The sequence below is a fragment of the Prunus mume genome, linkage group LG6 (assembly GCF_029339155.1).
Source record: "Prunus mume cultivar Tortuosa linkage group LG6, ASM2933915v1, whole genome shotgun sequence".
In the NCBI taxonomy this organism is placed as follows: Eukaryota; Viridiplantae; Streptophyta; class Magnoliopsida; order Rosales; family Rosaceae; genus Prunus; species Prunus mume.
Genome location: NC_142703.1, coordinates 3828188 through 3850464, shown reverse-complemented (window position 1 = coordinate 3850464; position 22277 = coordinate 3828188). Strand labels below are relative to the sequence as shown.

Below are 22277 nucleotides of genomic sequence, written 5' to 3'. Positions count from 1 at the left end.
TTTCATCTCATTGCCTATCAAGGGACAATGACAAACTCGGAGCCAAGCCTCACACAAAGAAACATCTTCCATGGTGCTCCACGCCCCTCCGGTTTCAATAGAAGAAGCCATAAAAATAAGAAATAAAATTACAAGGTGAAAGAGATGAAAATGTTGAGTGAAGAGTGAAGAAAATGTTGAGTGAAGAGTGAAAAAAATGTTGAGTAATTGTAGAAGTAGAATAAAATGTATGAGAATTGGTGTTGAAAGTGAAGGGTATTTATAGGTATTTATAGGAAAAAAAATCAGAATTTTTTAGTATTTTTTAAATTTTTTTATTTTTTCATAATTTTATTGCTGAAAATCACCAACTGCTGGATGAAGTGGAATCAAATCGAGGCGTACACGTGTCTTCCACCCGCTGGGATGGCGGCTGACTTCAACCGCGTGTCGACTTCACCGACGTCAGTGATGTCACCCCGCGCTTTGGACCTGCGAACTTCGGTCAACCCGGTAGGTGGGTCCCACACCCCGGGCCTGGTTGCTCCGCTAGAATGCAATTTTTTTTCCCCACCCTCGGGCTGGGCTGATGGATGAACTTGGCCTAAAGGGCTAAGTAGTGGAAATGCTCTTATGGGCAAGGAGAGAAGCATTATCCGTTTCAAAATAAAATATTAAGAATGTCAAATCATGTAAGAGGAACTCAAAGGGATAGGTCTATCAACACAAAGAATTCGTGGGGATAGGTCAATCCTAACAAAAGCTTCGTTCGGATAGGTCTAAAGTAGTGGTTGAGGCTGTATGAATGTTTAATAAGGATGCTCACGTTGGGCTGTCTAGATGGTATCTGAGGTCAGCGGGTCCAGTATCATCACACTATTCAATATATACACAGCATACTAGATATAAATTGTGTGAGCCCCAACCCACGCCACGATGAGATTTTCATGTTGGACACGTGTAATCTAATTTTATATTCACACTCTAGTACAGTCTCTCTCTCCACCCCACCCCACGATGAGATTGTCAAATTCAAACCTGACCTCGTCAAGTCCGTCATTCATTCCGTTATCTACGCCCTCAAGAAACCATATCCAGAAACGGGCACACCTTCTTCACAGACGAAGCGACGTTAAGTAATCATCCCATTTTCGTTCTTCACAACTCTCAACTCTCTCCCTCTCCGTTTCACAAACTCAATCAATCAATCCACTCAACTTTCTACTCCTCCGACGCGACCCAAATGGATCCCAACCCGTCCAACTTCCCCATCCTCTCCTACGTCATGAACCGCCTCCCCTCCTTGGGGACCAAGCACACCGCACCCACAACCCCCATCGCCTCTGACCTCCATTCCATCCACATCGACGCCCACCCACAACCACCATCCAAATCCTCCACCGATCCATCCTCCTCCTCTCAAACCACGATCGTTGACCACATGCCTCACTTGTCCGACCCCAAGGTCCTCGCCGCCATGAGCCGGGCCATCTCCGACGTCTCCCAGACCCGCTCCGTTCTCAAAACCCTCGGCGACCGCCCCGACCACGAGGCCGTCGACGTTTCCAAGGCCAGGCTCGCCGCCGTCGATTCCGATTTGGCAAAGAAGCTAGAGGAGCTCGTTCTCTCGCCCCGCCCTGCTGACGTCGACCGACTCCAGTGGCGGGCAAACCTTGCGGACAGAGAGCAGGAGTACCGCGAGTCGGCGGAGAAGGAGAAACAAGGTTACAAGGCGATTGTGCAGCTGGATGAGTTGCACTCCGCCTACGAAAAGCTTCTCAAGGACGCCGAGCAGAGGCTCGTCAAGATTTACGAGTCGGCCGAGGCCGGCGTCGTCGTCGAAGATGACAAGGTGAAGGAGGAGGGTTTCACCAGCGACCAAGTCCATGAGGAGGTGGTAGGGATTCTACAGGAGGCCTCCGGAACCGAGCTGGACAGGGTCAACCTCTCCGGTCGGCGGTTGCGATTCTTGCCCGAGGCCTTTGGCCGGATTCGTGGTTTGCTCATGCTCGATCTTTCCAATAATGAACTCCAGGTTAGATTTCATTTCATTTGGTTTGATTTGATTTAATTAACTTGTTAATATTGAATTAAGGAAAAAAAAATCAATTTTGAACAGGTAATTCCTGATTCAATAGCTGGATTAGAGAAGCTTGAAGAGCTAAATTTGTCTTCGAATCTTCTGGAGGCACTGCCAGACTCAATCGGGATGTTGCAGAATTTGAAGGTTCTGAGTGCCTATGGGAACAAGCTAAGTGCCCTTCCTGACTCTATCTGTCAATGCAGGTAAATTCAAAAAAATTGTAAAGCTTGTATCTTGTTTTTCTTTAATTATTAGAATATAAAAATAAGTAAGACTGAGTTGTGTGTGTGTGTGTGTGTGTGTGTGTGTGTGTATGAGTGAGCGAGAAATGGAATGATTAGTAGTTTGGTTTTGTAAAATGTGGTTAGGTCATTGGTGGAGTTGGATGTGAGCTTCAACGGCCTCACATATTTGCCAACCAACATTGGTTTTGAGTTGGTCAATCTACAGAAGCTTTCTATCCAATTAAACAAAATACGCTCCCTTCCCACCTCTGTCTGTGAGTTGAGGTCCTTGCGCTACTTGGATGCTCACTTCAATGAGCTCCGCGGCCTTCCTCTAGCCTTTGGCCGGTTGACCAATCTTCAAATCCTCAATCTCTGCAGTAATTTTACCGATCTCACAGAGCTGCCCGACACTTTCGGTGATTTAACCAACCTCAAGGAACTTGACCTCAGCAACAATCAGATTCATGCTCTTCCAGATACTTTTGGCCGCCTGGACAATTTGACCAAACTTAATGTGGACGGGAACCCTCTTGTGCTTCCACCCCCGGATGTAGTTCAACAAGGTGTGGAAGCTGTCAAGGTTTTTATGGCCAAGAGATGGTTAGAGATACTGGTGGAAGAAGAAAGGAAGAGCATGCTTCAAGTACAAGAACGAGAAGAAACAGGATGGTTGACACGCAGCACTTCCTGGTTGAAGGATTATGTTTCTGGTGTGTCTGAATATATTGGATCTCCAAGAACTGCTAGAGACCCTATTCTTGACCAGCAGCTATGATTTCGTGCAACGGCTCTTTGCTGCACAAAATTTGTCTTGCTATTCCTTTCTGTTTCTTTTGTTCACTTTCTTTTTACTTCTATTTACTGTATCCATTCTAGCTTGGAAGAGGTGGAAGCCTTATAAAGTTTTGTTCTTTCAGTCCAATAGTTGTGAGATTTAAGGTTTGCTTTATGGTAATATGTAGAAAAGCTTGTGTCCTTTATAATTATGTAGTTTTAGTTTAACTTTCTATAGTGAGCGCATTCATTAAATTTGAAGCATCAAATGTTGCCACCAGTTGTAATGCATTTTCCCTGCCATTGTATGAAATACAACAATGTTGAATGCTTGTTATGCAAGATACTTATGATGTCATCTAATAACCAAGTCATATTTTAAGTTTCTTGACTTCCTAGGTTGCTAATTTTATTGCATCTAATAACCCTATGTGGGATTCACCAGCAATGTTGAAACAACAACAAACTCTGTCAAGCTTCAAACTAGTGAACCTGAATGAAATGGAGAGGACTTTTTCTTGTTTTATCAATTTCTGTTTACCAATCACTTCGCTTACAGCTCTTGTAAAAATGGGGCAGAGATACCTGCGTTTGATGCCATGGAAGAACCTCCATTGTTGGATGTGGAACTTTTTGATCTGGATGGCCCCTTTCACCAAGCTATGCCACTATGCCGCTCGAGATCAATTTTCTGAACTCCAGGAGGGGGGTGTCCCCTGAGAGAGCAAGCTTGCTCCTTCCTTGTCGGCCTCCAAGAGGGGGGTGTCCCCTGAGAGAGCAAGCTTGCTCCTTCCTTGTCGGCCAAAGTTGCAGTCGGAATTTTTCTTTTGACAAAAAAAAAAAAAGGAGTTGAAACAATGATGGACTAGTTGATTAGAAACAAGGTGAGGAAACTGTATCACAATCTCTTCTTTCTTTCACTATGATGCCATTTAGTCGTACAGTCTTAGTGGTGCCCACTGAATGTTTAAAAACTTCAATTGAGTCTAGTTTCTGCTGAGATGTTGATTGAACTACTTTGTTGGTACTTGAAAATTGAATCAATGGTTACCTACCTCATAAGGATTCATTCAACATTTGAGAAACTGTTTGGGTTGCCGGCAGAAGTTCTTCTTATATATCACTGACTTTACATGACCTGAAGAGGAAAATTCCTGTACAGGTTCCAGCTTTGGTTCCTCCTGTGATCCATGTTATTCCACTACCTCCAGTGTCATTAAATCTGATATGTTCCGTCTGAGCTTAATCATATGAAGATGTTATGTTGGCTTCTATTCTAAATTTTCATAGAAGTGAAGAAAGTCTTCAAATGTGAGCATACAAGTGAAGAAAGTCTTCTCCTCTTCCATTAGCCCCGACCCTGCAACCATGAACAAGAAAACAAGAAATTAAACTAAATAGCTTGTTATATTATTTGGATCATATCTTGCACTTGCAGACCGATGTTAGTAAACAGTCTACTATAGAGATGAAGCCGGCACACCAAAAACAATCTATATCGTTATACAAACATGTCAGCTGTTGTTATTTTCAAGTTCCACGTGTAGCAGTAATTCTGGTGCTAATGGCTTCTTCAATCAAGTTGATGTAGTTGTACTTGTAGCCAAACAACAAAAGAAAGCATGCATATGCAACACAACATCCATTGTTGTCGACAGCAACAACAAAATAATAACTAACACAAACTATGGATGCTAGAAGGTAGTAAATACAATATTATCTTATTTTTAACTAAATTAATATGCCGTATTGTCAAACATGGGGTTGGACTAAAACTGTCCAATCCCTCTCCCTCGGTTCTTCTTCTATGTGAACGTTCAAACGTTATTATCGTGTGAATGCTACTTCCGCAAAGTAGAAACGCCAAGACGCTCATATAAGAGAATTTATGTTTGTATATGCGACTTCATGTATTTTCTATTATCCCTCCTTCGATTTCTTCCTTATTTACAATGACAGTGTGTCATTGAAGTTCAAACCTAATATCACTGATCTATAAGTCAATACAATATTCCATTGAGTTAAACCTAATTAAATTAACATTGTTGTAAATCTTCCTCAAAGCTGAGATTGTGCGACATGTCCCATCCACATAATGTGTACTTGGGGAATTGGGACGTGTATACGTGTTTGTAGAGGGGACACGTTAAATTAGGCCTTTATAAAGGGCTACATCCTTCGCCCAAATAACAACTTTTTGGCATTAGTGATATTCTTGTGATTAAATTAGTCATTATTTTCTTTGAATTTTTTTTTATTAAAAAAATTAGTCACTGTATTCTTGTTTCTTTAATGGTAAACTTTAATTCCCTGTGATATAAGGTCATGAATATTGGAACTTTTCAGTGCTGGGAAACAACAATAATCCTGTGATTGTTCTTGAGAAAAGTCTGATGCTTTATACCATAGTCACTATAAATAAATAAATTGTATATATGGATGGACGATGATTTATACAAAAATTGAAAAATATTTAGAATGACTGGCCTAGATGTGCATTCTATCATTGCATGGGAGTCGGACATAGAACATCATGTATAAAGATAAATAATCTTAATCACTTGAGTTACAAGTTTCTTGCAAACAAGCCGACAATTATAAGAAGAAAGAATCAGTGCTGTACACCAATCGCATCGAAGCCTAATTATTTGTCATCAAGTGGCTGTAATGTCAATAAGTGCAAGTGGCGTAGATGTCATGGGATGGGAGGCTTGGAGGGTGAGAGAGGAAGATAAAAAGGAGGAAAATAATTGAATGGCCAGAAACGTGGTAGAGTCCTAAACACATAGGATATTCCTTGAAATATCCTACGGTATTTTGCCCTTTCGGTTTTGAGCCCCATATTCATATAATGGCTTATATGCTCACTTTCTCATCGATGCCCACTTCATCATCTCTTTATCATTTTGATGTAACTTTCCCAACTCCCATGTTCATACGCTACCATCTCTTTTCATAGCCTCTGGTTTTCTTTTGTTTTTTTCCTTCACTTCGCCTTATTTTATATACAAATTTATAAATAAACCCAATCCTAGACGTGTATTTATAAAAAAACCTAAATACTATTTAAACATAGAAACACACCCAAAATCAACCTCAAAATCAACAATTGTATATTTTTTAGGTGTGTTTATAAATGAGTTTTGAGTGTGTGTAATGATGGGTTTTGGGTGTGTTTATAAAGTGTTTTGAGTGTTGAGTTTTTTATAATTTCATTTTGGGTGTTTTAGTGAAACTCTGTTTTATATTCATATATATATATATGGTAAATTACTCAAATAGTCTTCAAATTTATATTCGATTTACATTTTGGTCCTTCAATTAAATTATTCGTTCAAATGGTCTATCAACTTTATATTATTCGTTCCATTGGTCATACCGTTATATTATGTGAATATTTCCATTAAATATGATGGCAAATTGGTCATTATTTATCCTAAAATTAAGTTAAATCTAACAAAAAATTAGACAATAAGACCACTAGAGCGAATAATATAGAGTTGATGGACCATTTGAACGAATAATTTAGTTGAGGGACCAAAATGTAAATCAAGTATAAGTTTGAGGACTATTTGAGTAATTTACCATATATATATATATATATATATATATCCTTTTTTTTTCTCTCCTTTCATGGTCATATATATGGATTGTTTGTTATTTGTTTTGTCTACAATTAGTTCAATCTTTAGGTAAGGTGATCACAATATGAGCCTCTGCTGCCAACTGTCTTTGCTTGAAGGTATCTGATGCCCAACAAGATACTAGATAGTTCACTCAAATATACTATGCATGCCAACTTAATTAGTAGAATATTTTGGAAAGGTTAAAAAGTTGTGAAAAAGGCACTTATGTGAGTTATTATTCTCTTATGTCGATGTTAATGTTTAGTTTGATTTTGATGCTAACATGGTCTAGTCCAGTGAAAAATGACTTTGATTTATAAACTAGAAGTCTCAATTTCAAATCCCTATGGTATCTTGGTTGTATATGTGTGAGAACACCCCCTCCCTCCCAAAAAAAAGAAAAAAAGTTTAAACTATTGATTATACTAAAAAAAAATTGATTTCATCCGGACATAGTTTAGGATGGATGTGAATTTAGGTTTAAACACACACCCGTCCACCATTTCCTAAGCTCATTCAACTGTAATATTATTTTTGTTTTACAACATTTGAGGAATGAAATTTTTTTAACTTAAACATTCTCATAGAAAAGAAATGATAGATGTATGACTACCAACTGGAATATATCCGAAACCATGATAAAAGTAAAGCAACTTCATTAAAAAATTATTCTTAATATATCAATTCATAGGATTCTAACTATATCTTTATATCTAAACTATGTAAACTCGAAAATTAATGGAATTTTGTTTTTATAGAAAACCTGAAATTTATTAAGGGGTAGTTAGTTTTTCATCATTTGGATAATAATTTTTTTTTTCCCATTACATCTGAGTGTTAAATTAAGTAAGATTAAAGCCTAACCTAACACTCATATTTAATTTTAAAAAACGTACATTTTAGCTGTATATAATTTGAAGATTTAAATCGAGAGTTCATTTTCCCACTCCCATTTTCTCCACTTTACACTCCCTTTTGTTTTTTAATATTTTTTAATCAATTTTGTTCTTTCTCTTTCCTATTCTACTCTTACTCTACATTGATGTTTTGATAACTAAAATTAAGAAAAATTAACATAAAATAAAACAAAAACAAAAAAAGAAGAAGAAAGAAGTGAGAGCGTCTTCTTCTCCTTCAGTGAACAGTGAACATGTATCATAAGAGCTCCTCTTTTTTTTGCCTAAATATTTTCGAGAAAAATATAAATTTGTATGTGGACGACATTTGATTATCTGGCTTGAGTTTAGGAATTAATTCCTAAAGGTTTCCTTCATTCTGTCAAAAGTGGTTTCATGTTTTGCTGCAAAGAATAGTATGCAAAGACTTTGCATTTTTCCAATTAGGAGGCATGATTAATGGTTATTGTTGAACCTTTAATTTTTTTTAAACAAACACATCAAAAATTGAATAAGAAGCGTTCAATTTTAAATTATTGGTCTTACAGAAATGGGGAAAGCATGATTCATAAAAGACTGAAAAAATAATTTCCTGTAGATTCATATGCCAAAATTTGGGTATTCCCTAGAAACAACTCAAGTTCGTCAGAGCATCCACAGGGTGTAAATTGGGGTATAAGGCCACTTTACATCTCCTTTACATCTTCAGGTGTAAATATGCTTTTGCTCCAGTGGGGTGTAGTCGTGGTCCCAACCTTTATGTTGACTTTTTCATTTTTCTTCTCTTTTCTCGAGTGGATCCCGCCAAAGAAGGAATGTAAAAATAGATGTAAATATACATTTTATTTTACATCCCCATGGTGGTGATGTATATTTACATCCATTTACATCTCCCCATTGGAGACCATTCCGTGACTGAGTGTATATTTAACATACACCTAATATACACCCCCCACTGTGGATGCTCTGAGATGGTGGCTGAGTTTCGTCGTCAGAGGTAATGGAGTAGTGGGAAAGACAAGATGAAGGAGTAGAAGACGCTCTGACTTATTTTTTTGTTTTTGTTTTTGTTTTTTTTATTTTATGTTAACTTTTTTTTTTAATTTTAGTTATAAAAACATTAATGTAGGGTAAGAGTATAATAGAAAAGAGAAAGAGCAAAAAAGAAAAAAATTGATTAAAAAGTATTAAGAGCAGTTCCATTGGTTAGCCAGGGCGGGGGCAAGGGGGGCCCAAGAAGAAAAAAGTGTTCCACTAGCTTTTTTTGCCCGGGCTGGGTGTGGGCTCCACAAGCTTGGGCTAGCTCTCAGGCAAAACCATCCCTTGCTCTACCCTGAGTTTGCTGACATCAACGATGACGTCAGCAACCAAATTTTTTTAAAAAAATCTAATTTTTTAAATTAAAAAAAAACTAAAAATTTCAGAATTTTTTTAAAAATAAATACTTACTCATATTTTTCACTTCTCATACCAAAACTCTATACAAATTCCTCTCATCATATCTCATGTGAATAGTGATTGTTATAAGAATGGGTGGAAACACCACAGCCTTTGTCAGTAAGAGTTTGTAGTACGCCACTATTCACGTAAATAATAATAGTCATTGCCTCCCTTTGCCCTTTACTACAGTAAATAAGTAAAAGTGCTCTAAAAATAAAATAAAGTATAAGTAAAAAAAAAAAAAAGGAGTTGAAAATCAACTCCCTTAAGAAATGGGGTGCAGTGCAAAATACATTTGATTTGTGCAAAAAGAATTTTATAGAAGGGATTGGAGGAGAAGCGGACCAATAACTAGAGAGAATGGAAAGACTTGTCAGTTTGTGCTAATGAAGACAAAAATACTTAACGAGAGTGTCTCTTCGCTCTCATGCCAAAATAGTTGACAGACAATATGCAAAATTATATATGTAAAACAAAAAATGTACTGTAAAAGTCCCGAAAGGTCCTCTTTCGCGCCACCATTATTAACAAAAAATGATTCTCTTCTCTTTTACATGATATCAAATGCCTTTTTGCCCATTGGTGCTACACTATTTATCAATCTTTCACAATCCTAGCCCCAATTGAAACTTTGAAAAGAGGAAAAAGAAAACAAAGGAAAAGGAAAGAAAAGGAACGGTAAGGGAGTGGAAGGGTATATTGGTAGGTATTCTACGTGTCATGTTAATGCATATATATAGGTATCCATACTCGAGTACCATCGGCCCCATCGATCGTCTTGTGTACATTTTATTTAATGTTTTTATTTTATTTTTATACAAATGATATTAAGAAGTGGGGAAATCGAACTTAAGACCTCAGTGCAATAGTAAATACTCTTGATTACTTAAGTTACAATCCCATTACTATTTTATATAATTCTTTATTAGAAAATATATCTATCGTCATGTTCATTGTTCAGGGTTTAGAGATAAACAATGAAGTAATTCTATCGAAATCATAGTCATAAATTATATAAAAAAAACAAGGACACATACACAAAATTGGGCTGTCGATATATACATCCAAGACAAAATATGACCTAGTCGATCGACTTGACATCCAGACATTTTGAATATGAGAATAGTCTACTATCCAAGCATTTTATTCCCAAAGTTGTTTTGTAGTAACATCTGGACATCTTTGACAAGTCTCAAAGTAGATACTAGTTATAATACATACATACATGGACTATCAATTTTCATTGTGGGATATTGATGTTCACATTTTCTTCTTTCGGTTTTCCTTTTTCAAATTTATAAGCCCCATCTTAAATTCAGATCGGTTGGAGACTACATATGATTGTATTTTTGGAAATGGATTCTCATTGTAAATTCAAAATAACATTTTTCAGTGTTGAGGAGAGAATTATATATATCATATATAAAAGAATGAAGATGTTTGTGTGATCTACCTCTACACGAAAATGAGAGAACCAAAACCACCCAATCCATATTCACAAATTTGTAGATATATGAATATTAAAATTAGTGCCAATTTAAAAGGCGAAGCCTTTATAAGGAGCTTTGCTTCTTCACCCATGATGGTTTCAAAGTTCAAGTTTCTTTGAAACCATCTCTCTCTCTCTCTCTCTCTCTAGACTGTAGAGCATAAAATTTTTGTAGTCAGCATCAAACCATTCATGTATGTTCTAGAAATTGTATTATATATATATGAGATATACTTTGCAATCTAACACTTGCAGTATTCTATTTTATTTTATTGCATAATCACAAGATTCCAGGAATTAAACTTTTGAACTATTATTCTCATTATTTCTCAATGCTTTTAGTTGCATGAACTGATATTTGTATATATGCGCCATTGAACATCTCTCATTTCACATACCAAAGCTTGAAGCAATAGTGTTCAGCCTTGCCTGTCTTTGAAACAAGGAGGTGAAACAGGGCAGGAAAGCAGAGTAGAGAGAGAGAGAGAGAGAGATACAGAGATGGCGGGAAACGACTGGTTAAACGGTTATTTGGAAGCAATTTTGGATGCAGGAAGTAACACAAGGAAGATGAATGATGGGAGGGTGAAAATTGCAAAGTTTGAAGAGCAAGTAAAGGAGGAAAATATGTTTAGCCCCACTAAGTACTTTGTGGAAGAAGTTATCAATAGCTTTGATGAGTCTGACCTCCACAGGACATGGGTTAAGGTCTCTCTCTCTCTCTCTCTCTCTCTCTCTCTCTCTCTCTCAAGTTTTAATTAGTTTATGTTAAATCAATAGTTAAGCCTTAGCCAGTGATTAAGGTTTTGCAGCTTTTCCTAACCTCATATCATACCTCTCCCGTGCTAGCAAGACATTGAATTAATCTAACCAATATTTTCGAAAACAAATCTGTTTTGAAAAACAATGATAATGCATTTCCATAAAGCACTTGATGGATGTTATATATATTTAATTAGTTAATTGGAATGAGATAAGGTAAAGCACTTGTGGAACTCAATGAAACAGAATCTGATTCACAACACAGGATAAGTGATGAGAATATTTGTGGGGTCTATGTTTACTTACACAAACACAATACTGATTTTCTCCTAGTAGACCTCATGCTAACAAATGCTTTAAAAAAAACATATGAATTCATATATGTGGTGGTGGTGGTGGTGTTGGTGCAGGTAATAGCTACAAGGAATACCCGTGAACGCAGCAATAGACTTGAGAATACGTGCTGGCGCATTTGGCATCTCGCTCGTAAAAAGAAACAGGTGATGAGAAATCTCATCTCTCACAAAGACAAAGTGCATATGTAATATTAATAGGGATATATGAAACAATTTCCATTCAACATGAAAGTAAAAAGAAAGAAAAGGAATCTCATTCCATTTAAACTATATATAATGTGCATAAAATTAATTAGGAAATATAAGTTGAAATTAATTGGAGACACATAGAAGTGAAAGTTGTTTAATTTGCTGGGTGTGTTTGCGTGCGTGACTGCTGCAGATTGCATGGGATGATGCACGAAGACTTGCAAAACGACGTCTGGAGCGAGAACATGGGCGTAACGACGCGGAGGATGACCTGTCGGAGCTGTCCGAAGGGGAGAAGGAAAAAGAGGGGGAAAAGGAAAAAGGGGAACCACTTATCAAGGATATTTTAAGAACTAAATCCGACATACGCATATGGTCCGATGATATTGATAAATCTAGGCATCTTTACATTGTCCTAATCAGGTATTTCATTCATTCATTCATTCACTAAACACAGCAAGTTTAAGTAAAAGCATTGCATAATTTTTCATACTGTTTTATGTTTCTTGTTCTTACCTTGTTGTAGCATTCATGGGTTGATTCGTGGAGAAAACATGGAACTCGGAAGAGATTCTGATACAGGTGGTCAGGTGATAATAACAATAATATACTGATTAAGAATTAGACTAAATGATAATTAAGATCATCAAAAAAAGTATGTTGGATTATGGACTTACATTGGTAGCTATTAATTTAGGTGAAATATGTGGTGGAACTTGCTCGTGCTCTGGCCAATACAAAAGGAGTCTACCGAGTTGATCTGCTAACTAGACAAATTACTTCACCGGAGGTAGACTCTAGCTACGGTGAACCCAATGAGATGCTCATTTGTCCACCTGATGGCAGCGGCAGCTGTGGAGCCTATATTGTCCGAATCCCATGTGGGCCCCGTGACAAGTAATAACTCACTCTTCTCTTGTCTTCAACCCTAATGCTATGACCCTAGTGTCTACTGATTATGGTGAAGATGAAGAATACATACTTGAATTTGATTGAGGCATGCTGCCTGCAGGTACATACCTAAAGAGTCACTTTGGCCTCACATACCTGAATTCGTTGACGGGGCTCTCGGCCACATTGTGAACATGGCAAGAGCTCTTGGTGAAGAAGTCAATGGAGGGAGACCGACATGGCCTTATGTGATCCATGGCCACTATGCTGATGGTGGGGAGGTGGCTGCTCACTTGTCTGGGGCCTTGAACGTGCCAATGGTGCTAACCGGGCATTCATTAGGCCGAAACAAGTTTGAACAATTGCTCAAACAAGGGAGATTATCAAAGGGAGACATCAATGCAACCTACAAAATCATGAAGAGGATCGAGGCTGAGGAGCTGGGATTGGATTCTGCTGAAATGGTGGTCACCAGCACAAGGCAAGAGATTGAGGAGCAATGGGGACTCTATGACGGCTTTGATCTCAAGTTGGAGAGGAAGCTCAGGGTTAGGAGGCGTCGTGGAGTTAGCTGCCTTGGACGATACATGCCAAGAATGGTGGTATGCATACTGCACAGTTCCTCTCCTCATTATCACTGATTGTGGCTTGGCTTTTTCATGACTAAACACTGCCATGTCTCAAACTTCATTTTTTTCTTTCCAAATTCTTCTATGTACTAATCACTACGTGATGGTGGCATTAGGTTATACCTCCAGGCATGGACTTCAGCTATGTTATGGCCCAAGATACGGAAGGAGATGGAGATCTGAAATCATTGATTGGCTCTGACAGAGGTCAAAACAAAAGGCATCTGCCTCCAATATGGTCCGAGGTTGCATATTCTTCCACCTATTTTTTTCCTTTCACATGTTCCCACCCCATTCATTTAGTTATACAAAAGAAAACAAACGAAACAGTCTACAATCTCCTACATAGCTTTTCCTATAAACAAACTAGGCTTAGACTTATAATATGCACGTTATTACCTATTGATAACAAAAGGGATTTAGTTTCACTTCACATGTGGGGAATCAAGGAACCTAATTAGAAATGTCTGCCATTTATTTTGTTTGTTGCAATGCAGGTCATGCGATTTTTCACCAACCCTCACAAGCCCACCATACTTGCACTCTCTCGTCCTGACCCCAAGAAAAATGTCACTACATTGCTCAAGGCATTTGGGGAATGCCAAGCTCTACGGGAGCTAGCCAACTTGGTAAAGTTCACACTTTAATTTCCCATAACTCAAAGCGGCTTCAATACAGTAAATAATATTGCTGAATACCAAATACGGAGCATCACCTATTGTTTAAAGCAGAAACTAATACTTGGTAACACCAATTGTTTATGCAGACACTAATACTTGGTAACAGAGATGACATTGAAGAAACGTCAAATAGCAGCGCAGTTGTTCTAACAACCGTGCTCAAGCTCATTGACAAGTATGATTTGTATGGGCAAGTGGCCTATCCCAAGCATCACAAGCAATCGGATGTGCCTGACATATATCGTCTAGCTGCCAAAACAAAGGTGGATACTGTGTGATACAGGGCCTCAACTATTTCTTAATAGATGGACCCAGGATTATTTGTTTTTCTAATATGCACAAGTTACCTGCTAGTCTTTTCTTTTCAACACCTAAATTACTAACAGTAACACTTTATGGGGAATTCTATTGAAGGGTGTTTTCATCAACCCAGCTCTCGTGGAACCCTTTGGTCTCACAATTATAGAGGTTAGCCTATGCTGATTTTATGCTTCACCTCTAGCCTCTAAGCTCTAGTAGGGATAATCTTATGAACCTGTAATTACTAACCCAAACAACCCCTCCCCTACGTTTTTCTCTCAAAACGATTTACATGTTTATATTCGTGTGATTATGTTTTCAGGCAGCTGCTTATGGCTTACCAGTGGTCGCCACGAAAAATGGAGGACCTGTCGATATTCTAAAGGTAACTAGTACATGTCCCATATCCAAACCTCTAGGAGTCTGCTATAATATAACCTACTAATAATGTATTTGGAAGTTTAAGAAAAACCTTCAAGATTCCATGTGACTAAAACGTGCAGGTGCGGATGTATGTCTAAGAATACTATTTCTACCACATTATTTCCATAATAGAGGTGGAGCACAATTGTATGTGTGGGTCTCACTTCTATTAGAGATGTGATGAGTCCAATCTCTATGACAATGTGGTACAATTAGTGTCACTTTATGTCTAAAGAACTAATGGGTAGCTGACTCTGTACTATCAGGCACTAAACAACGGCCTCCTAGTTGACCCACACGACCAGAAAGCCATAGAAGATGCACTTCTAAAGCTTGTTGGAGACAAAAACCTCTGGCTCGAATGCAGAAAGAATGGCCTAAAGAACATCCACCGCTTTTCGTGGACAGAACACTGCCGAAACTACCTCTCCCATGTTGAACATTCCCGACACCGCCACCCCACTACCCGCCTTCAGATCATGCCAATTCCTGAAGAACCATTGAGTGACTCTCTAAAAGATGTGGAAGACCTTTCTTTGAGATTCTCTGTAGAGGGAGACTTCAAGCATAATGGAGAGCTTGATGCAGCAACGAGACAGAGGGAACTCATTGAAGCCATAACTAGAATGGCTTCATCCAACAGCAATACCGGTGTTAATTATGGTCCTGGTAGAAGGCAGAGGCTATTTGTAATAGCCATTGATTGTTATGACCAGAATGGAGATGATGCCCAGATATTTCAGGAAACTCTGATGACTGTAAAGAAAGCAGCAAGCGTAGGCTATGGCCAGGGGCAAGTAGGTTTTGTGTTGTTAACTGGTTCAAGTTTACAAGAGACCATCAAATCATTTAAAGACTGCCAAGTAAACATAGAAGATTTTGATGCGCTGGTCTGCAAAAGTGGGAGTGAAATGTATTACCCATGGAGGGATTTGGCAGCTGATGCAGATTATGAAATCCATATTGAGTATAGATGGCCTGGAGAGAATGTGAGGTCCATGGTGCCAAGGCTAGCCACGTTAGAAGTTGGGGCTGAGGATGACATCATGGAGTATGCAGGATCAAGTAGCTCTAGGTGCTACTCTTATAATGTGAAACCAGGAGCCAAGGTGAGAAACTTACTATGCTGTAGAAAAATTACTAACCTCAATGGAAAGTGGTGCCTTAACACATACATTTGTAGTTTCATAAATTTTTTATAATGATCTGGTGTATCAATTTCAGACTCGAAGGGTCGATGACGTGCGCCAAAGGCTGCGGATGAGGGGCTTCCGGTGCAACCTTGTCTACACTCGTGTAGCATCAAGATTAAATGTTGTACCACTAGTTGCATCAAGAATACAAGCACTAAGGTTGGGTTTCATTTACTTACTATATTATGCAAGACATCAAAAAAATGCTTAGTTATGATTAAATTACTGTTCTTTTGTGCTATGTAGATATCTTTCCGTCCGGTGGGGAATTGATCTATCCAAAGTGGTTGTGTTTGTGGGGGAAAAAGGAGATACAGATTATGAAGACCTGCTGGCTGGCCTCCATAAGACCCTAGTTCTAAGAAGCTCGGTTGAGTATGGCAGTGAGAAGCTTGTTCATGGTGAAGATAGTTTCAAAAGAGAAGATGTAGTCCCACAAGATAGCCCTAACATTGTCCTTGTGGAGAGCTATCAAGCCCATGATATCTCAGCAGCAATTGAAGCAATGGGGATCAAGTGATTTTTGTTTTTCCATTATTTCTCCTTTGCTTCTCTATATAGGGAATATATTTCGACAACTCAAGCACAAGTCTGAGTACCACACATAAGAGAATATACATCTCAACTTCTTGTAAGTAATTTCGGTTTCTGCAAGTATATACATATAAAATAACTGAAATTTCCATTTTTCCGTGCATCTTTTAATTTCATTACTAACTAATACAAAAAGGGCTCCCATCTATGAAATACTGTCTACTAGACATTCAAACACACCCTAAAGTGCTTTGTTTAAGCATTTGTTAGGCCAATCGTATTTCATTTTAATAATTATGAAACACAAAACTCACCTATATACATAATGGCAGATATATTTCTATCAAAAGCTATGTTGGATAGGTGAATGTCAAAGCCATGTTTCATCATTTTCTCTAAGAGAACCATTTTATCAAAAATTTGAATGATAGATTTAGCACAACTAATGAAATTCACCACTCAATTAAGATACAAACATATTTTCATGTACAATATAGTGTTTGCAATGGAAATAACGTCTATTCACTAAAGACAAACTACTTTCAACTTGCACTGTACCAACAACTAAAGTAATATCATTACGTCCTTGTTGCAACTAAGGTATCAGAAATTGTTTTTGATTTTTGTTTGGACACTTACCTGAACAGCAAACCAAGTAGTCCAGCCAACTGATGATTCCATTTCTCAGCCTTCCATCTTGCCCAAATTCATGCCCTAGTTTCAAGTTTTTATACACAAAAGTCCACTACCACTTTGTATTCCTCTCCACAAGCACATTTAACCACATGAGATATTTCCTGTAAACAGCACAGGTTCAACAAACGAAAGAATACAATTTATTATAAAAAATCATCTTCGTTAAATATATGCACTGACCCTAGACTTCAATAATCACAAATATCCAAACCATGAAATTTCCACGGAAACTATGCACCATATGCCAGATAATTCCCTTTCATGTTCTATTTCAGTAATAACCCTTCCTTCCATAGACCCAGCTTTGGCCAGTTTGATTAGCCATATCATCAAATGATCACATGGTTATTACTTTCTGTAATCTTTAAACACCAAGGAAAAACCTGATAAACAGTCACCTTCAGTTTCTCAATTTGGTCCTGCAGAGACTTCAGGTATTCAGTTACTCCAGCTTTATCTGATAGAAGGGCATCGTATTCCTCTTCAAGGGTGTTTACATCCATTGCCCTTAGCTCTGGCTGGAATCACCCATTGTGAGAAAAGAAATAAAAAATTAGCGTGATGCCATTGTGCCAACCTCACAGAGTATATCTTAGCAACAAATTTAAATGTGTTCTACATCTGATTACAGTATGCTCACAGGCATGCATTCATGCACAAAGACTGCACCTATTTGTATTGAGAAAACAACTGACCTTAAAATCATTTTCCCTGCAATTTGCTTGCTCAATAGCCTGTTTCATCTGAATTGGCACAAGAAAGCAGCACAAGAATGAGGGTGCTTTGGAAAATATTAGCTTCCTTACGTTTCTTGTCTATTATTTTAGACAGACATCATTTTTTATTTTTCACAAGGAAAAGTCTTTGTAAAATACTCTTTCAGGAGAATAAAGACAGACAATCATTTTAAAGCAGAAATTTGAGAGATGTCAAATAGTTGCAACTTTAATTTAATGATGTGAGAAGCAGAGTAAACTTCATAGATTCACTTCAAGTCAAATTGAATCTCATAACAGTAGGTGTCCATTTATTTACATTATAAATATATACTATATAGAAGGAAGAGAGACAGACAGACAGACAGACAGAGAAAAAGAAAGAAACTTTCTTGTTGGACAATCCAACATGTATGTGGCCAAACTGCAAATCAAGACTGTTGATAAGGGGGAATCATGTCTAAATATTGCCCTAATTGACAATCTAAGAACGCAGCATGTCAGACTCTCTGGCAGGATATCCTTTATGCGTACCCCATCTAAAAGAAAGAATCAATACATCTTAATTTTAGTGGAACAGCATCCCAGTTTAGAGGCAACCTTGTGGTTTTCTATAACAAGTTCAGATTTCATCTTTAAAATCTCATCAAGCTTGGCTTTAGCAGAGTCCAATATGGCCATTAGGTTCTTCCTTGCATCATTGCCCTGTTATTTAAAAATAAGTCACGAGATTGCCACTGCATATAGCTCCATACATCTCAAGGATCAATGAAAGTAGTTTCATACCTGATTGCCCATGCTGAGGTGGTTATCAAAGCTGGCCTTCCCTGCAAAGAAGTACAGTTTATGAAGTAGTTGAAAAAATTATATTCCTGAGTAAAACTACTATCCTCAAGAGACTTCATCTTTAATTACAAGGCACGGTGCTAGCATAACATGGAGCAAAAGGTATTTCCCTATCACTGATGTATAATTGAGGCAAGTTGTTCACAACCCATGATAAATACCTCAATTCATATGCTACCTTGAAAAGAAAAAAACAAAAAAGGATAAAATTATAAATACCAAAGCGTCTTTGCCAGGAAGGCCATGCTTCTTTCTTAGACTGAATGATTATTACATATTTTCATTTAAAAGGTACGGTGCAAAGGCCAGTAAACAGCGACTTCAGAAGAATCAACAGTTAAAGTGCAACAGGTTATGGATTACCAGCTTTCGTTCAGAAGGACTTAACCTTAGACAGCATAAATAACTTTAAGTTAACAGATCACATTTCATTTGCTCGCGTCACCATTCAATTATATTATACACTACAGATTCTTGATGATAGAAGAAGGGGGTATGGTAAGAGTATAAAAGCCATAACTTGAAACTCACCTCTTTGCTCATCAGATATCTCCTTAACCTGCATAAATTCTAATCAGTCCTGCAACACAATTAACTTCTAGCTGCACGATTTTAAACTTTAAAGCAGAAGCAACAGCAAGAAAGATAAAAACGACTCAGCAGCAGTTACAAGAGCTTCATACTATGCCAAAGTATGGGAAGATATATTCATGAATTACACTCAAAGATAGGATGAAAAATAACTTCCATAATAGGAACATTACCCTTTCTTCAATCAAGACATCAAGTCAAAGAAGTGAGGCAATTGTACACCTAGCTACTAGAGAAAACTAGAAAGACATCCAACTACACCAAAGGAGCTATATTACATATGTAAATAAAGAAAGATGAAAGAAAACATGAGGGTGTACCATTCCATGCTCTCCCAGTTCCGTATGAGTGTGATGAGAATAGACCCAATCCTGATCAAAATTGAAAAGGGGAACTCTAAATGCAATGAGCATAGAACACAACACAAATACGCATAGATGTGACTCCAAAACCAAACCTGGTGTTGCTGCAATTTGGCATTGATATCCTCTCTAACCTTCATGTAGTAAGTGCTGTTACGACGAACATGGAAAGTTGATAAGTTGATATGTGATATCAGCTGCATTCAATCAACTTAACTTGCATGCTGAATTACCTTTTTTCTATAAGCATGGAAGATAAGTTGGTCCTCTCTTGTTCGATAAGCTCCAAAGTCTACATAGGTATCAAAATATTTCTTGAGCATTACAACTTTCAATTTGATTGATTATTGCATTAACTTTCAATATGAATATGGCAAGCCACACGCGCACTAAAAGACTACCTGGATAAGGGTGGATGAATCAGACTCCAAAGAAGCTATCTTTCTCTGTTTCTTCAAAATCAGTGAGCATATTTGACCCTTAGTGTTCTTTATATGCTCAATGTCTTCCATGAATCGTTTTGTTTCAGATATTGCTGCAACAATAATGAGTAAACAGTTCAAAAGTGTTAAAACAACTAACTGGAAAATAAATGCAAAATTATATTCAGATTTCACTTCTCAAACTCAAAACATTTAAATTATTCGAAATGCAATAAATGACAAATGCTGGATTACAAAATACACAACTAACTGAAATAAAAAGAAAACTTAAATGACTGTAACATCCGCACTACTGTAAGGAAAAATAAAATTGAATTAAAAACGCAGAAAGGAATGCAGCTTAGATAGAGTCTGTTATGGAACCACATTTGATCCATAATTGATTCCAAAATCCTGTGCGATACAGGACTTATAAAAAACAGAAACCCTTGCATCTCATTCTTAAATCTCACTGTCCAAGCAACAACTTCTCACTACTCATGTGACCAAGAATCAAGTGTAGACAGTTTCAGCATGGAATCAAGATAGACCCGATTCAACAATATCAAGGATGTCCTTTAAAAAGTACAGGCATTTTGTTCACATATTAGATGAGGCTACTCTAGTAGGAAGCTGGGATGCAAAGTCCATGTTCCAGCATTTGAGAAATAATAATACACAAATAAAAAAGGTTAGATGATATAGCAAGTCATGCTAGCAGATAAAGCTGAATAGTGGCCCTCATATTGGTACTAGAAGCAGGAAATATCTTCCAACTTGAATTGACCTTCTGATGTGAAACCAAACTATTATATATGCACCGCTGTATTCTCTACTGAAGTATGTGTAGTTTTTCCCTTTCCGAAATACAAGCAATTTAGAACATTATGCTACTCAACAAATAAATCTATTTTGACTTTTAGAAATTAATTAGGACAAAGAAAAATACGGATATTAACCAAATTTAAAGGGAAAAGGAATCTTACTTTTACTCATTTATTTTTTTAAAAAATTAAAAGATTTATATACATGGCAAGTGGTCAGAGCTCAGACATAAAAAAATTCAGAAAATGCCTTATAAAATAGATTCTTAAAATTCATCGATGATCAACTAAACACAAATACTCACGAATTGCAAATTCCGAATTTTTTTATAAAAAAACTGTATAGATATATGTGTAAGAAGTTGAGGGTGGAAGTTTAAAACAAATAGAAACTAGAAGAGATATTAACAAATAAAGTTTTGCTGAATTACTCTTCACAGATTACTCATAAATTTTTAGAAATAATTAAAAAACGAAATTACAAGTGAAATAATCCGAATTAAGTTTTTCATTCGGAAAAATTGAGTAAAAATAAGCAGAAATTATAAATGCGAACAGGAAGAAGAAGAAGAACCAGAATTGAGATCGCTCTCCAAGGTCTGAATGGTGGTCAGTTGCATTTGCTCTTCCACTGAGACCTTCGCAGCTTGATCCTCCACATCTATAATTTTCATATCAAAAAGGAAAAAAAGCAATCGAATCATATTTGTGTAAGGTAATCTTAACAGAGATCGAAACGCACCGTTCATCTGAGAACGCAATGTCTTCATGTACTGTAAGTATTCCTCCATTTTCTTCTTCTTTACTTTCTTACAGAGAGCGAGCGAGAGTATGCGACGATTGGGGATTTTTGGAGGGAAAGTTAAGAAGTAGAAGATGGAGGCTCTGAACTGATTGCTTGATAGAACCCCTTACTAACCCAGCCCAAACAAATAATGCTAGTCCCTGAGTTGATGTGGGCTGATTTTTACTGGGCCGAAAGACAGAAAATTTAGAGCTAAGAAAAATTACTTTTTGTTTCAGAGCTCCCCTTTCTCGAACCTATATATTAGTTTTTTATTTTTATGTATGCGATAGTCTCTCTTTTTTTTTTGGTTCAAAAATAAATATGGCCAACTGTCTAAAAATATATATGCGAGGGAGAAGCGGATAGTCAATGTCAAACTGTTTTAAGTTTTAATATAAAATTGTTTGAATAATGACTAAAATAGACATGATGTTAAAAGTGTTATGTATTAATCATGTGGTAGTAGTGTTAGTGATGGAGTAGAGGTGGTGGTGGTGGTAGGGATGGCCTGTGGAGGTGGTAACAGATGGTGGTGGAGGTCATGGTGGTGGTGGTGGTGGTG

At 37.3% G+C, this 22277-nt stretch overlaps 3 protein-coding genes and 1 long non-coding RNA gene across 8 annotated transcripts; 2 read left to right on the top strand and 2 right to left on the bottom strand.

The window, feature by feature from the left end:
• The first annotated feature begins 967 nt into the window (after window positions 1-967).
• Window positions 968-3405, top strand: LOC103336554 (plant intracellular Ras-group-related LRR protein 1-like). Its single transcript, XM_008239610.3, has 3 exons — window positions 968-2014; window positions 2099-2265; window positions 2431-3405. Exons 1-3 carry the CDS (start codon window positions 1223-1225, stop codon window positions 3062-3064), a joined length of 1593 nt encoding a protein of 530 aa, XP_008237832.2. The 5' UTR covers window positions 968-1222; the 3' UTR covers window positions 3065-3405.
• Window positions 3406-3713: 308 nt separating this feature from the next.
• LOC148915865 (uncharacterized) lies at window positions 3714-4712 on the bottom strand. The gene is made up of 3 exons (XR_016127858.1): window positions 4525-4712; window positions 4119-4423; window positions 3714-3887 (listed from the first exon to the last, which is right to left on the bottom strand). It is a non-coding gene; the product is annotated as an uncharacterized LOC148915865 (long non-coding RNA).
• Window positions 4713-10538: 5826 nt separating this feature from the next.
• ATSPS4F (Sucrose-phosphate synthase family protein) lies at window positions 10539-16622 on the top strand. 2 transcript variants are annotated; one of them, XM_089054605.1, is made up of 15 exons: window positions 10539-10708; window positions 10918-11222; window positions 11687-11776; window positions 12015-12244; window positions 12348-12411; window positions 12519-12718; window positions 12834-13314; window positions 13458-13586; window positions 13839-13970; window positions 14108-14284; window positions 14436-14489; window positions 14644-14706; window positions 15011-15853; window positions 15969-16096; window positions 16184-16622. In XM_089054605.1, exons 2-15 carry the CDS (start codon window positions 11016-11018, stop codon window positions 16455-16457), a joined length of 3072 nt encoding a protein of 1023 aa, XP_088910731.1. In that variant the 5' UTR covers window positions 10539-10708; window positions 10918-11015; the 3' UTR covers window positions 16458-16622. The 2 variants fall into 2 exon arrangements, with proteins under 2 accessions (XP_088910731.1, XP_008237831.2); XM_008239609.3 differs by having other exon boundaries at window positions 10539-11222.
• On the bottom strand, window positions 11865-21956 carry LOC103336552 (tropomyosin). 4 transcript variants are annotated; one of them, XR_016127930.1, is made up of 12 exons: window positions 21503-21956; window positions 20084-20217; window positions 19916-19974; window positions 19778-19832; window positions 19641-19691; window positions 19261-19288; window positions 18670-18710; window positions 18484-18588; window positions 17863-17910; window positions 17566-17685; window positions 17111-17268; window positions 11865-12101 (listed from the first exon to the last, which is right to left on the bottom strand). XR_016127930.1 is itself a non-coding variant. In XM_008239607.2 (12 exons), exons 1-12 carry the CDS (start codon window positions 21717-21719, stop codon window positions 17200-17202), a joined length of 846 nt encoding a protein of 281 aa, XP_008237829.2. In that variant the 5' UTR covers window positions 21720-21951; the 3' UTR covers window positions 16915-17199. The 4 variants fall into 4 exon arrangements, 3 of the variants coding, with proteins under 3 accessions (XP_008237829.2, XP_088910732.1, XP_088910733.1); XM_008239607.2 differs by lacking the exon at window positions 11865-12101 and having other exon boundaries at window positions 16915-17268; window positions 21503-21589; window positions 21671-21951; XM_089054606.1 differs by lacking the exon at window positions 11865-12101 and having other exon boundaries at window positions 16915-17268; window positions 21503-21955.
• Between the last annotated feature and the right edge of the window lie 321 nt (window positions 21957-22277).

Bases quoted from the DNA above. Each gene is read 5' to 3' on its own strand.
- LOC103336552 (XM_089054606.1), bottom strand. From the start codon at position 21,719: ATGGAGGAATACTTACAGTACATGAAGACATTGCGTTCTCAGATGAAC. The intron at 19,692-19,777 runs GTTTGGTTTTGG...AATTTTGATCAG, and splicing joins CCAAATTGCAGCAACACCAG to GATTGGGTCTATTCTCATCA. The intron at 17,686-17,862 runs GTCAGTTGTTTT...GGGTGATTCCAG, and splicing joins GCAGGGAAAATGATTTTAAG to CCAGAGCTAAGGGCAATGGA.
- LOC103336554 (XM_008239610.3), top strand. From the start codon at position 1,223: ATGGATCCCAACCCGTCCAACTTCCCCATCCTCTCCTACGTCATGAAC. The intron at 2,015-2,098 runs GTTAGATTTCAT...AATTTTGAACAG, and splicing joins TTTCCAATAATGAACTCCAG to GTAATTCCTGATTCAATAGC. The intron at 2,266-2,430 runs GTAAATTCAAAA...AAATGTGGTTAG, and splicing joins GACTCTATCTGTCAATGCAG to GTCATTGGTGGAGTTGGATG.
- ATSPS4F (XM_089054605.1), top strand. From the start codon at position 11,016: ATGGCGGGAAACGACTGGTTAAACGGTTATTTGGAAGCAATTTTGGAT. The intron at 11,777-12,014 runs GTGATGAGAAAT...TGACTGCTGCAG, and splicing joins TCGCTCGTAAAAAGAAACAG to ATTGCATGGGATGATGCACG. The intron at 16,097-16,183 runs GTTGGGTTTCAT...TGTGCTATGTAG, and splicing joins TCAAGAATACAAGCACTAAG to ATATCTTTCCGTCCGGTGGG.